This window comes from Protopterus annectens, chromosome 10.part0 (genome assembly GCF_019279795.1).
Source record: "Protopterus annectens isolate FY-2018-M chromosome 10.part0, PAN1.0, whole genome shotgun sequence".
Taxonomy (NCBI): Eukaryota; Metazoa; Chordata; order Ceratodontiformes; family Protopteridae; genus Protopterus; species Protopterus annectens.
In genome coordinates, this window is record NC_056744.1 from 307,667,952 (window position 1) to 307,683,350 (window position 15,399).

A 15,399-nucleotide genomic window follows, 5' to 3' on the forward strand; every position below is an offset into this window, starting at 1 on the left:
ACTGCAGTGTGCACTAAGCAATTAGATATGAAAGTGGTAACTTAAGTTTTAGCTGTCTAAAAAGCTAAATTTTAGTGGAGAGCACTATTTTTAAAAGAAGATAGATTGAAATGGGGTGGCCACTTTTGTATTCTAGTACTATGGAATAAAGTAGAATAGGTAACAAATTTAAAGAGTTGAAGGGGAGTGATTTCACAAAATGATAATCTTGTGCTTTTACTGACACCAGCCAGTGAAAGGAGAGAGGGAACAAGATATCTGGTCAAATTAGCAGAAGGGTTAGGCAACTAGAAAGACAGTGATGTTTAAGAACACAACAGTAACAGGGTGGAAAAAATCATGTGAGTCACAAGAGACAGAGCTGTGGTCTCTTTTCAAGTTTTAATATGCAGTTAAAAGCAGAATACAAGTGAAATACAATGTAAAGAAAACAAATCGCATTATACAAAAATCGAAAAGGGCAATAAATACAAAATACAAGAAATGTACATCTTTACAAAAGGTAATACATCTTATTACACCACCTGTCTAATGATGGCTGCTTACAAAAGGTAGCACATCTTTTGTACACCAGATGGTTTTTTGATGGGTACTTATAGGAAGCAAAGCCCCTTACCTGTACAGCCTGTGTCTTGTAGTGGTCATTGGATGTTCTCCTTAACTTTGTTCTTTGTACTTCATGTCTATGTACCCAGCCTCTGAGCTCATGAGCAAGTCTAGAAAAAAATAAAAGGATCATCCAAGTGCCCAATTACCATTTTATAAATATTGTAAAATCAATCTGACAGTACCAAGGTTTAAATTATTACACAGCCATATCTATTCCAACCCTTTATCTATGAAATAAGGCATGGGGGGTGGGGCAAGGTACAGACTTTACCTCCTGACCTGGCATATTTTGAGGCATAAACCTTACAATACACCAGAGTGTGCAGTAAACCCTTTACCACACACAACCCCTAAAGTGCCTTAATGCATTTATAAAATGGGCATCTGTACTTTCTAAAGTTTGAATTTTGCATTGACTAGTTTACCTATAATAATCACATGTTCTGCATTGCATTTTGGTGTAAAACAGTTCCTTTGCCCATTTTAACTAAATGATTGTTGTGCAAAGTTATTTTCTGTGTGGAATTTTTGGTAAGAAGTTTTCACGGCAGTCATTTAAGGGACTCCTTTGCTGAACTATTGTTACCTACTATACAGTCCAGTTTATAAACTGTTGCAAACACTATGTTAACACCTTATCTGAGTTCTGGAAGGTGAACGAGTCCAGATGAGATTTACATCTTAGCAGCATTGTTTTCCAGGTGACAAAACCTCACAAATAACAAGAGTGACAACTCTAAGTGAAAAAAAGCACTTACAAGCTCCCCCATCATTTCTAATGTGGTTTAGCTGATGACATGCTAGCTGCATTCTAAAAGTATTCACAACAGTAATCATTTTGCTGGAAACTCCCAAGAACTAAAAACATGTATATTTATGTAAAGCATTAATACATCCCCACCACCACATTTTTTTCTTAGACTGGTTGCCTTTATTTGATTGGGTTTCTAAATGTTTGCATGTGCGTTCAATTTCCGTTTTATTATGCATCTGCTTCCACACAGTGTTTTACTTTGTTCCATAACTTCAAATTCACCCGATTGGCCAAACAAGTCTTTCTAGTGTGTGTGCGTGTGTATTTAATTTGACTTCTAGGTTAGAGTGGCTGTTCTAATGTTATGGGAACTGCTTCTATTTTTGTGTTGTTTTCCTGTCTCTCTATACAGTGCTTACTTATGGGTTACCCAGGTTTACATCAACTTTCATCAGGAAGCCTTTTTTGCTCACTTTTACGTGTCTTTTACTGTTCCTGGTTAGATAATGTAGTTACAATGTTTAGTGTTTTTATTATTGTAGTCTCTGTCATAGCACTGACTCCTGTTTTGTTCTATTTTTTATTACTATTTTTATACGGACTTATTCATGCATTTGACTTAGGGGTGTGTATTTCCAGTGTTTTGTGCCTTTTTAATGTGTCTACTTTTTGCAAGACAAGTATTTCTGTGTTTGATATTTTTCCTGTTAAATGCTTTGTTTTTCAAGACACTGACTGGGAAACATCTTAACAGCTGTTCAGAAAAAAAAACAGTTCAATATTTGATACAAAAGATGACTTCCAGTAGTTTAAAGGAAAAATCAAATGTACTCAGAGCTGATCAAAACACACTGAAGGAGTAGGTCAACTCAAATAAAAGTCTGAAAAAAATAAAAGAAGCTTTAACTAGTTATTCAGATGAACAGACAAAACTCCAAAAATCAGAAACTGAAAGGCTGGATGAGTGTGAGATTGCTCAAGAAGAGCTGTTTAATAAAACATCAGACTTAGAAGACAGCATGCAGGGAAAACCTGATGCACAATAACGGAGTGCTGAGATTCCCTTTATAACAAACATTCCACTGGCTTTGCTTACTTATTGTATGCAATATATGGAGAATAGTCATACTGACTTTATAAATTGCTTGGTTCCAGTATGTAGTGCAAAGAAGAGCTGTTAAAAAAATCAGTAAGAAGACAGAGCATGTAAGGAAACCATGAAATTTTCTGCTGTACCGAAGAAACTGGAAGGAACCATAGGCAAGACTGCTCTGCAAATTGTAGCATGTTACAGGCCACCCTCACAAACTCAGGAACCTCACATGGCCTTCCTGAAAACACTAGAGGGGATAAATGTATCACCAAACACCATCATACTAGGTGACTTCAATTACCCTAATATAGACTGGGAACACTACTCAAGCCCAAACACCCTAGCCCAAAAGTTCCTGGAATTCATAAACTCAAATGCCATGGAACAACTAGTCACCATCCCCACAAGAGGAGAAAACATACTTGATCTCATCATCACGAACATGGGAGCACAATGTTCAACACCGGAAGTATACCCCTCACTGGTGAGATCAGATCACAAACTAATCTCGCTGGAGGTCCTCATCCCACCCCACCTGAAATAAAAAGACCACAGTAAAGAACTTCTCGAAGCCGACTTCACACTTCTAAAGACTAGTGTGGTCTCCTTTAAGGCCCCGAGCCGGGCGGAAAACAGTACTCAAGTCGCTGAATCCTTACAAATGCCTTCTACCAGCACCTGCAGGACTGCATGGATAAGGCAATCCCAAGCAAAACAAAGACTCTTTGTACCAAAGGCAAGCGTCCAGTCTGGTGGACCCCAGCCATAAACAACCTCTACAACAAAAGGAGCCAGCTACTTCAAGATGGAGGAAAACCCATAAAAGGTCAGACACCGTTAATCACTATAACTAAAAACTAAGAGCTCTCATAAAATCATCCAAAGCAAATTTTGAGAGAAAAATAGCTAAAGACTCAAAAGACAATCATAAGGCCTTCTTTAGCTATGTTAGAAACCTGGGAGGAAACTCCCAGATATGCTCAGAACTAGTTCAAAATGATGTGAAGATTACTGATCCTACAGACATTGCCAACATACTGGCTGACAGGTTCAGTGCAAACTCCCCAAAAGGAGAGATATCTATACCAAGCGATTGCAGCCCCCCATCTCCAACGCCCAAGTGAGAACTGCTCTCTCCAAAGCAAAAAACACAGCATCCATGGGACCTGATTGTGTCCCCGGCTGTGTGCTCCACAAACTCAACGAGGAATTAAACCCACAGCTAGGACAGCTGTTTAATCATAGTCTTACCTCTGGATACGTACCCAGGGAGTGGCGCACTGCAACTGTGGTCCCACTTCACAAAGGCGGTGCCTCCACCGACCCTGGAAATTACCGGCCCATTAGCTTGACAAGCCTTATCTGCAAAGCCATGGAGAGGATCATAATGGACCTCATAAATAACGACATAGAGAATTTGCAGACTTTGGATCCATCCCAGTTTGGCTTTGTCAAAGGCAGATCATGCCTTCTAAACTTGGTTGACTTTTTCGAAACAGTCACCAAAGCCATTGATGAGGGAAAGGCAGTCCATACAGCCTACCTCGATCTGGCGAAGGCCTTCGATACAATACCCCACTCGGGTATCATTGAAAAATCATCAGCTTAAATGTTAACCCATACATCACAAGATGGGTTGCAAACTGGCTGAGTGACAGAACCCACAGGGTCAGAGTTGCTGGCGCCATGTCAGACTCAAAGCCTGTCACAAGTGGTGTACCACAGGGCTCAGTCCTGGGCCCACTCTTGTTTGGCATCTACTTTTCCAAGTACAAGCAAACACAGGAGGGTTATGGCTGACAAAGTTTGCAGATGACTGCAAACTGGGCACCATAGTAGAAAACACATCTGACACAGATATCCTTCAGAAGGGTCTCACAGAAACGGATAACTGGTGCCAGAGCCATGGCCTAAAGTTAAATGCCAAAAATGCATAGTCATACCCTTCGGAAAAACAAGGTTACCCCTAGCTACCAAATAGGTGGCAATCCACTGAGCACAGAAGAAGTTATCAGGGACCTGGGGACCCAGGTTGATAGTAGTCTGTCATTCGACACCCATGTAGCTAAAGTAGTTAGGAAGACCTTCTACATTGCCCACCTTATCATGAAGGGATTCTCATCTAGATCAAGGGAGGTCATAGTCTCCCTATACTCATCACTCATCAGACCAATGATTGAGTACAATGCCCCATTCGAATGTATCTGACCCGACACTTGCAGCAGCTGGAGAGGCCACAAAAGTTCCTCACCAAAAGGATAAAGGGTCTCAAACATCTGTCCTATGCTGCCCGACTGAAAGAACTCCAGCTCTATTCAGTCGCCACCGCTTGCTCAGAGGTGACCTTTGCCTAACATACAAGGCCATGTCAAACCCAGATTTGATGAATATGCTTCACCTCAAAAATCTAGATCCGCCAGAGCCACAAGGGCGGAGACTTAAACCTCGACACGGCTATTAATAGGACGTGCTGGAGGGATAGATTCATCACCCAAAGACTCCCTATGCTGTGGAATAAAATCCCGGTATATGTGAGGCACAGCACCTTGCTGGCCTTGTTCAAGAGAAATCTTGACCAATGGATGGGAGATCGCAGATATACCCCAGGGATTACCTCAGTGTCACTGCTCGACAGAGGCACAGCAAAATAATGGGTATAGTTCCCCATACTAAAGGGGTGGCGTAAGCCACAAAACTATGGGCTAGGCTTGTAAATGCCCTCGGGCAGATAGCCTAGTATGAACCTATGAACCTATGAACAGACTATTACTTTTATGAAAGCACAATTAAGTAATTGGAATGGTATTACACAGTAGGATTTGTTAACTGAAAGGGCACATTAAGTGTTTGCTCCAAACCTGACCATGAGAAAACAGCCAAGATCTGTACTACTAAAGATGCAATCAAACCAGCAGAAAAAGTTGATCCTTGCAAAACTGTGGCAGAAGGACAAAGTATTAAAACTTGGAGTGCTTGTGGAAAATGATTATTCACTGTACCCCATGCAGAAGATAAGCAAATGTATCCCAGCAAACAGGAAATGTTGAGAAACAGTTGTGACATTCAAACTGCTGTATCCAGCTGTCTTCAGAATGTTTTTTTCCCTGGAGGATCAAAGACATCTTGATGCAGAACAAGCTAACAAGGAAATACAAAAGCTTATCCAACCAAAAAGTGAGCCATCAAGCAGAAAGGGACTCCGCTTCTCATTCTTCTGGCAATAAAGCTCATAGAGAAACTTTGCCACTAAAGCCTTTTCCAATGTTCCAAAGGAAAATACTTGAGAGACAGAAAAAACAAGAGTTGACTAAAAGAATCGGGAGTACCACAGACTTGAACCAGAGGGTGGAGTTGAGAAATGGAGATAAACAGGAAAAGTCCAGCAACACTGAAATTAGTAAATAAATATGAGATTATAAAGCAATGATCACATCTGTGAAATACTGCTTTGTAAGAAAAAGTGCCAGAGAAATATTTGTCTTTTGTTAACTTTGTTAAACTTAAGGATAGACTGAAAAGTATATGCCCCACTTTTGTCTAATGTTTAGAAGGACATGGGGGGGGGGAGCAACTGCAAGTGAAATAATGTTTGTTCTTAATACTGTATGTATAAAACATTTAGTGACAAACTGTATGTTATACAATAAAGCAGATTTGTACAGTATGTAGTCAGGGGTATCTTAAATACGGGGGGTGAGGGTGAGTGTTTTCAAGGACTGCTGTATTTAATAAAAGTATTAAATACTTTTTTTAGTTTTAAGAAATATATGCATTACAATATAAAAAGAAAAGAAAGACTGGACAAAAGCAAGTTTAGGTTAATATGCTGTAATCCTGGGCTGATGGGATGGAGTGTAAATGTTGAGATGCTCTCTCTTACTTTTGCATAGGTGAATGAATAGATTAATGCCCTTGGCCTAATCTGCAAGTGTTTTATGTAAGCAAGTCGACTTGAAAAATAAGACAAAATAATGAATGTCATGAGAAGAGCTAAATGTCTTGCATATGCAATGATATTTTTTTTAGCAATTGTTCAGTGGATTAAGAAGTCTGCAGCTGAAGACAGGTGTACATTATGTTCTTATGTTTTCATGGAAATGAACCGTCTTCAGGTGCAAGCAATTAATCCAGAGAGTTCTGAGCACGGTTTGCCAAAGGAAATGGAAAATTTAAAAGTACAAGGGCACACAGTTCAGTAAAAAATTAAGTTTGAAATTATTGGAAGTGAAGAGACAGCAACTTCTCTTGCAAAATTAATAAAGTAATGCATTTAATAGACCAGTGTATAACTTAGTTTTACTTAAAGATCGCCAGTGCACCTTTTCTTAACAGTAAAAGTTAATGCTTTCTGAAAGCATACAAGCTGTTCTTCACATCTGGGAAGGGAAATGAGATAAGAAAAGAATAGACAGCAATTACTGTAAATGGGAGCACAGGCTGTACCATGTGGTTTAGCATTAGTAACCTAACTTTGGGTTAGGTTATGCCTGTGTGTGCAGCTGTCGACTTGGGGCAATTAAAAATGTTTTGAAGCAGTACATAATTTTGTGTATTTGTTCTAAGTTAACATGTTATAGTGGTGTTTCGAAAATATACTTATTTTTTGTTGGCGTGTTTTCAACAGGTTCAAAAGGACATGACAGGAAACAATTGTAAAAAAGATCAACCTGCCAAACATTAGTGTGTGCAAGTAACACCAGTTGTAAATACACATACAAAAAAGTCATGTACAGTTTATTTATTTTATTTATTTTTTGACATTTGTTAACCGGGTTTGTGGCCCATTTTCAGTGGAGACCAAAGGAGAAAAGCTCCAGTAGTACATTTTTAAACAAGTACAATTTTAAACAATATCGATATAATACCAGTTATAGCAAAAAGATTCACATATGTTGGGTTACATGCATAAAGTTAAGGTTGCATTAAAAAAAAGCTAAGTAACAATTTTACGTTGATATAGTTCAATAGGTCAACAATAAAAATTTTGTTTGTATAAGATTATGCAAATGCATAGTAGTCACATTGGAGAGAGAGGTGTAATGAGGTACTAAGTATGGTCCTTTTGAGGGTACATAAAAGGGAAGGAAGACTAGGTGGGGTCATGGCGATTGCAGGTTCTGGAATTGAGAAAATAAGCTTTTAGTTCATTTTTAAAGTGTGAGGTGTGGGAGATTGAACGTAAGTCAATGGGAAGTTTGTTCCAAGCATGGGCAAGGGAGTGTTTGTAGAATAGTTTGCCTACTGACCTTTTTGGGTGGCAGATATCAAGTAATTTTTGGTTAGAAGTGTGGAGGGTCCAGGATGGGATGTAGATGGAGACTAAGGAAGATAGAGATGGACAGAAGGAGGGTTTATAAAGAATAGAGTGTAGCATATGAAATTGATAAGATAGCAGAAATTGGGGAAGTTCAAGCCAGTGAAGAGAGTTTAAAGAAATGCAGTGGTGTGAGTTGTATGGGGAGTTGGTAATGAATCTGGCTATTTTATGGTAAGTCTGTTGGAGTTTGTTTAGAGTGGAGGCCTGGATACTGGTAAGAACTGGGGCGGAGTATAAGAGGGAGGGGAGGAGGAGGAGGAGTGCCAGGCCCAGGGTAAGTCTAGATTCAGGGGTTAGGAATTTTTTGTTCTGATATAGCAGACCTAGTTTTCTGGGGGGGTTTTTTATACGTTGGAGTATGTGTAGGTTGAACTTTAGTTCATTGATAATGACCCCTAGGAGTTTTGTGTGGGTGTCAGGTTGGAAGTTTGTATTGTTAGAAGATGTAATAAAAAAGGAGGTTTTGTGACGGAAAAGAGAATGGGGAAGGAAAAGTAGGAGTTTGATCTTTCTGGGATATAGGATCAATAGGTTGTGAGAGAGCCATTGTTCAGTGGATAGTAGGACCTGTTGGGTCAGGGAGTGTAGTTCAGGAATGTTATTTGAGATGGATATAAGAGTGGAGTCGTTGGCATACTGAATAAGGGAGGATTTTTTGCATGAGGTGTAAAGATCATTGGTGAAAATGTTAAACAAAAGGGGTCCCAAGATGGAGCCTTGGGGAACACCAGTGGAAGGGAAGGTGAGGAGGATGAGAGACATCTGACAGATTGTTCCCTGCCAGATAGGTAACTATTAAACCAGGCAAGTGCAGAGGGGGATAGGTGGAGATTTGTGAGTTTGGACTGTAGTAGGGGGTGAGACACAGTATCAAAAGCTTTGGAGAGATCTAGGAAGAGACAGGAAATGAGTTTACTGTTGTCTAGGGCCTCTGCAATGATATGAGTGAAGGAGAGGAGGGCAGTGGTGGTGCTGTGGTGAGGACGAAATCCATGTTGAGTAGGGGTAAGTAAGTGGTGCGTGAGGAGGTGATTGAGAAGCTGTGAGTTAATACATCTTTTTAATATCTTGGAGAGGGGGAACAGAATGGCAATGGGTCGGTAGTTTGAGGGGTCAGTGGAGTTTCCACCTTTATGAAGAGGTATAGTGAAGAAAGATTTCCAAAGAGTGGGGACAATTGATTCCAGAATAGATTGATAGATTGGTATAGATATAGGATTGGCAATTGAGTCAGCAGCAAGTTTGAGGAATGTAGGAGATAGAGCGTCAGTGGAAGGAGAGCAAGGTTTTAGCTTGAGTAGTAGAGATTTGATGTAAGTAATGGGAACTGGCTCAAAAGAAAACAAAGTTGAGTTAGTGGGACTTGGAGGGGTGGGTGTCAAAGTAGAGTTTGGCTTAGAGGTTACTAGATTTTGGATGGAAGAGATAAAGTGTTTATTCAGGAGGGTAGCTGTTTCCTAAGAAGAAGAGTTAGGGTATGGGGAGGGATTAGACGGTTTTCCAGGATAGAGGATGTTGTTGAGAACTGACCAGAATTTTCAAGGATTGGATTTGTTGTTAAGCTGAGCAGAGCTATAGTATAACTTTTTGTCATTAGTTGTATGTTTTTTTACAAGGTTCCTCAGTTGCCTGTATTTTTGAAGAAGAGGTGGTTGTTTAGTTTTAGTCCAGGTTTTCCAAGGACGATCTCTTTGTTTCATAAGGGACCTAGTCTCCTTGGAGAGCCAGGGAGCATATTTTGATTTTACTCTGATCTTCCTAATGGGAGCTAAGGAGTTTAGAGTACTCATTAGGCTCCCTATTGGTCCTTTTTGATCAGTCAAAAAGTAGTTCCTTATACTATTCTGGCATGTCCAAAAGTCAGTTTCGGGTTTACTCTCCAGTCCAGCTGGTGAATCTGGGAATCTTGAGGCAATGTTACAACTTTCTTATGTACACAGGCCACCCTCTCCTCCTCCAAACAAGCTCAAATATATGTGAGAGATGCAACTATATAGCCAAACTGGAGGCTGAGCTCTCTCAACCCAATACTGGCGCAGTCAGTCAGGAGGAGAAGGTAACCACACACACCACAAATCCAGTCTCACACAGACCTATCGCAACAGAAAACCAAGTACAGACAGACAAAAACATACTCGGAGGCTCTAAATAAAAATCTGCCCAAGCAGCAGAGACCTCCAAAGCAGACATCCAAGCAACCGCTACCGCACAACAATACCCATGTATCACATAGTTCACAAAGTCAGTGTGCCACACAGTCACAGCCCTTAAGGCTAAACAACACACCTAATACACTTGTAATAGGTGATTCTATTGTCAGACACACTGATGTCCCACTCAGCAGGCTGAACAAGGAGAAGGTCACTGTAAGCTGCCTGTCGGGTGCCAGGATCCGCCACATAACACAAGCACTCAGGTCACTCCAAAGCAAGAACAAATATGACTCCATCATTGTCCATGCTGGTGTGAATGACCTGAGACGTACCTCCCTGGACTACATGAAAAGAGACAGAGGAGCTCTCTGATCATGTAGCCCAGGCCGGTATGACCCTGACCTTGAGTAGCATCTTACCCTCACCAAGAATGATGCCACAGTATAAAGACAAAATGATCAATTTTAACAACTGGCCAAAGTATTGGTGCCATTCAAAGGGGATCCAGTGTCTGTCAGCCTGGGATGACATGCTCGACAAGCCACGTTGCTTCACTAGGGACGGCTTGCACCTGTCACCCCTGGGCTTTCTGATACTGGCTAAGGCTCTTGCCACCCCCATAGTGCCTTTTTTAGGCAAGGCTCAAAAGACAAACCCACCTCCATAGACAACACACAGAAAAAGAAACTAAGGGTAATGCTGCTCAACACCAGAAGTCTAAACCTCATGATGCATGCACTCGAGGCTCTCCTCAGTATGGAGAATATCAATATCTGTGCAGTAACAGAAACCTGGTTCAAGGCTCACGAGAGCACCCCAGCACTACCAGGTTATACCTCATACCATGCTTTTCAGCCCCAAAACTCGGACCGAACCACAAAAGGAGGGGGAGTATCCATATTCATCAAAGATACCCACACCTCCAGGTTAGTGGCACTGCATGAAGCATCAGAGACCATCCATGTGCAACTAACAGTGGGCAAAACTGCCTTTCAGTTTGTAGCCTGCTACAGACCACCCTCCCAAACTCAGGAACCCCACTTGGCTTTCCTGAGAACACTGGAGAATATGAAGGTCTCTCCAAACACTATTATATTGGGTGACTTCAACTACCCAAATATAGACTGGGAGCACTACTCAAGCTCCAACACCCTCGCCCAACGGTTCCTAGAATTTATAAATTCAAATGCTATGGAACAACTGGTCACCACTCCCACAAGAGGGGAAAACATATTGGACCTGATCATCACCAACATGGGGACTCTATGTTCCATACCAGAGGTATACCCCTCATTGGTAAGATCTGACTATAAATTAATCTCACTGGACATCCATATCCCGTCCCCACCCCCAGCCAAGGAAACCATGGTGAAGAACTTTTCAAAAGCAAACTTCACACTTCTCAAAACCGAGGTGGAATCCTTCAAAACCCCCCGGCCAGTGGAAAATACGGCCCAAACTGCAGAATCCTTTACAAACACTTACTATGGACACCTACAGGAATGCATGGATCGTGCTATCCCAAATAAAACCAAGACTCATTCCTCCAAACGCAGGAGACCTGTCTGGTGGACCCCAGCCATAAAATAAGCTATACAACAGAAGGAGGAAGCTACTACATGATAGAGCAAAATCCCAAAAAGGGAAGGCATCTCTGATCAGTACTAGCAATAAACTACGATCCCTCATAAAATCATCTAAGGCCAGCTTCGAAAGAAAAAGTGCACAAGATGCTAAAGATAATCACTAGGCCTTCTTTAGGTATGTCAGGAACCTGGGTAGGAACTCCCAGATATGCTCTGAGTTAGTGCAAAATGACAAAAAATACACTGAACCCACAGACATTGCCAACATCCTGGCAGACAGGTTCAGGGCAAACTTCTCCGCCCTTCCCCCCCCAAAAGAGCAAATGTCTATTCCAACAGAGTGTAGCCTCCCTGACATCACAGATGCACAGTTAAGAGCTGCCCTCTCCAAAGCAAAAAACACAGCATCAATGGGACCGGATGGTGTCCCAGGCTGCGTCTTACACGAACTCCAAGAAGAACTGAACCCTCACAAAGTCACTGTTCAATCTCAGCCTTACTACAGGATATGTACCCAAGGAATGGCGTACAGCAACAGTGGTCCCACTCCACAAAGGTGGTGCCACAACGGACCCCGGAAACTATCGTCCTATACGCCTGACTAGCCTGGTCTGTAAAGCTATGGAGCGTATCATAATGAAACTCATAAACAAAGACATTGGGAACCTCCAAACACTGGATCCTACCCAATTTGGCTTTGTTAAGGGCAGATCTTGCCTCTTGAACCTGGTCGGCTTCTTTGAAACAGTCACCAAGGCCATAGATGAAGGGAAGGTAGTCCAACACAGCCTACCTGGACCTCGCAAAAGCCTTCGACACAATACCCCACTCGGGCATCATAAATAAGCTCACCAGCTTAAATATCAACCCCTATGTCAAAAGATGGGTTGCAAACTGGCTCAGTGATAGAACCCACATGGTCAGAATTGCAGGTGCCATGTCAGACTCTAAACCAGTTAGAAGTGGTGTCCCACAAGGTTCAGTCCTGGGACCTCTCTTGTTCGGTATATATTTCTGAGGTACAGGCTAACATGGGAGGACTATGGCTGACCAAGTTCGCAGATGACTGCAAACTGGGTGCCATAATTGACTCGCCGACTGACACAAGCATCCTCCAAAAGGGTCTCACAGAGACGGATAACTGGTGCCAGAGCCATGGCCTAAAGCTAAATGCCAAAAAGTGCATAGTCATCCCCCTTCGGGAAAAACAAAGTGCCCACAAATTACCACATGGGTGGTAATCCATTAAGTACGGAAGAAGTAATTAGGGATTTGGGGACCCAAGTAGATAGCAATCTCTCCTTTGACAATCACGTTGCCAAAATGGTTAGAAAGACCTTCTATATAGCCCACCTTATCACAAAAGGGTTCACATCTAGATCAAGAGAGGTCATTGTGCCCCTCTACTCATCAGGCCCATAATTGAATACAATGCTCCATTTGGGATGTACCTTAGCAGACACCCGCAGCAACTGGAAAGACCCCAAAAGTACCTCACCAAGAGGATCAAGGGACTCAAACAGATGCCCTACGCAGTTAGGCTAAAGAAACTCCAGCTCTACTCAGTTGCTTACCGCCTACTCAGAGGCGATCTCTGTGCCTGACGTATAAAGCCATGTCCAACCCAGAATTAATGGACATGCTCCACCTCAGAAAATCCAAATCCCTTAGAGCTACACGCTCCAGGGACTTAAACCTCAGCACAGAAATAAATAGGACATGCTGGAGGGACAGATTCATATTCCAGAGGCTCCCCTCACTCTGGAACAAAATCCCAATCCATGTTAGGCAGAGTCCCTCAATGACCCTCTTCAAGAGAAATCTTGACGAGTGGATGGGAGATCGCAGGTTTACCCCTGGGATCTCTTCTGTGTCCTTACTAAAGAGGCACAGTAAACTAAACTCAAAAGGGCTATCGTCTGTGACCTACTATACAGAGGCACAGTCAACTAATCTAAAAGGGTGGCGAAAGCCAAACACACACTGGCTAGGTTTATAAATGCCCTAGGGCAGATAGCCTAGTATCAACCTATGAAGATGCTATTGAAAGTGCTTACAGCATCGTTTAGGGGGAGGTGTTTTAGGATGGACCAATCTATGTTGTGGAGAATTGAGTTAAATTGGGATGAATTGAAAGTTGATAGTTTGACAGTCTTTGATAAGGTGGGGTTTAGGAATATGGGATTAGTGTCTTAAGATGGTGGTAGGGAGATGATCACTGAGGGAGTTAGGTAAGGTGGTGGGATTGTGGTATTGGTGGGGGGAATAGGTAAGGATCCAGTCTATGATGGAGCTGGAAGTGGAATTTTTATGGAAGCAAGTGGGAGATGTTACAAGTTGGTGAAAGCCGTGTAGGTGGATACTGAGTTGGGGGGAGTCAGTTGTGAGTTTGGACCAATCAATGTTGACATCACCAAGGATAAGTGTCTCATTTGGTATGTTGTAGGAGAACCAGGATAGGATGTTTTCAAGAATGGGCAGATTGTTACCAGGAGGAAGGTAGATAGAGGCACTTGCAAGTTTTTTGTGGGGATTCAGATGGCAGTTAAGGATGATGATTTCAGCTGGGAGGAAGTCAGGAACTGGGGAAGGGTATGGTGAGAGGTTAAGGTTGTTTGAGTAGAGGATGGCCACGGCACCCCCTTTTTTTACAGGTCTATCAGATCGGAAGATATTATAACCTGGTGGGAGTATTTCACTATTTGAGATTTGTGGCTTGAGACAGGTTTTAGATAGGGAGAGGATGTGAGGGGTATTGAGAGCTATCCATGGGTGCAGCTCAGTAACTTTATTTGCTAGACTCTGAATATTCAAGGAATAAATACTTAAGTATTTGGATGGAGATGACTGTTGTGACTGAGGTTGGTGAAGAGTAAGATGGGGGCAGTGTAGAGGTAGTTTTGGGGAGAGAAGAGGGGCCTGGGTTGGGATGGATATCTCCAGAACAAAGTAGGTTTTTAGTGAGGAGAGAGTGTGTAGTAGATGCTAGATGGAGTTTGTATAGTTTTGACTTCGCTTTGTGGGAAGGTTTAAAAACCTGTATTATGGATAGCTTATATAGACTTGAGGTAGAGATAGTAAAAAGATTAGGGGAGATAGTAAAAGATAAAGTAGTTGGATATATGTTGTATGAGTGAGAAGTTGAACATAGGAGTGGGTCAGAGAGATTGGAGTGGTAAGAGGTGGAGACAGAGAGAATAAGGAGTAGTGTAGAAGATATTAGAAAATAATACGTGTTAGAATAAAATATGGTGAGATAGAGTAGGTAGAGACAGTGGTATAGAGGAAGTGGTGCTGACAAGATTGGCAGATTAGTAATGTGGATGTGGAAACAAGCAGGAAGTGGAATTGTAGTGGCTAGTGGGACAGGAAGGGGAGGGATAGTTAGGTATAAAGGTAATTGTAATGGGGTGGGTGGGAATGGGGGTATGGTAGGGGAGCGAAGTGAGCCCAAGCATAGTGAGGGCAAACGGAGCGGGGCTAGCACCCTGGTCAAGATGAAGTCAGAGAAACAATCAGAAAAAGATAGTGAAACACTAGCTTGAGAGACGATGATATAAAGTTTCTAAAGGTATAGTCACCAGAAATAAAATATGAGCAGAAGTATGCTTACAAAAGGACACTGGCCTCAAGCTACACAAGTAGATTTACTTGAAGGTAACCCAGTGCTGTATGGTTAAAATAAGCTGCACTAGAGAGGGGCTTTGGAGGGGAAGAGAGAGGTATTACTAGCAGCTAAAAGCAGTTGGTGGGAACAATAACTTTTTACTGTAATGGTTAAGTTATCCATATTATTTTGGAATGTAACTGGCCTTACAGATATATAAAAAGGTAAGAATATTAAAATATATTAAGAAATGCAGAGTACAAATGCTGCTGGAGACAAT

General features: G+C 41.9%; 1 protein-coding gene across 1 annotated transcript in view; it reads right to left on the reverse strand.

The window, feature by feature from the left end:
• LOC122813060 (cyclic AMP-dependent transcription factor ATF-6 alpha-like) overlaps positions 1 to 15,399 on the reverse strand; it is a 2,557,378-nt gene that overhangs the window by 1,327,654 nt on the left and 1,214,325 nt on the right. The window contains exon 12 of the mRNA XM_044085178.1: positions 617 to 716. Within this exon, the coding sequence (XP_043941113.1) occupies positions 617 to 716 (100 nt within the window). The remainder of the gene's footprint in view (positions 1 to 616; positions 717 to 15,399) is intronic.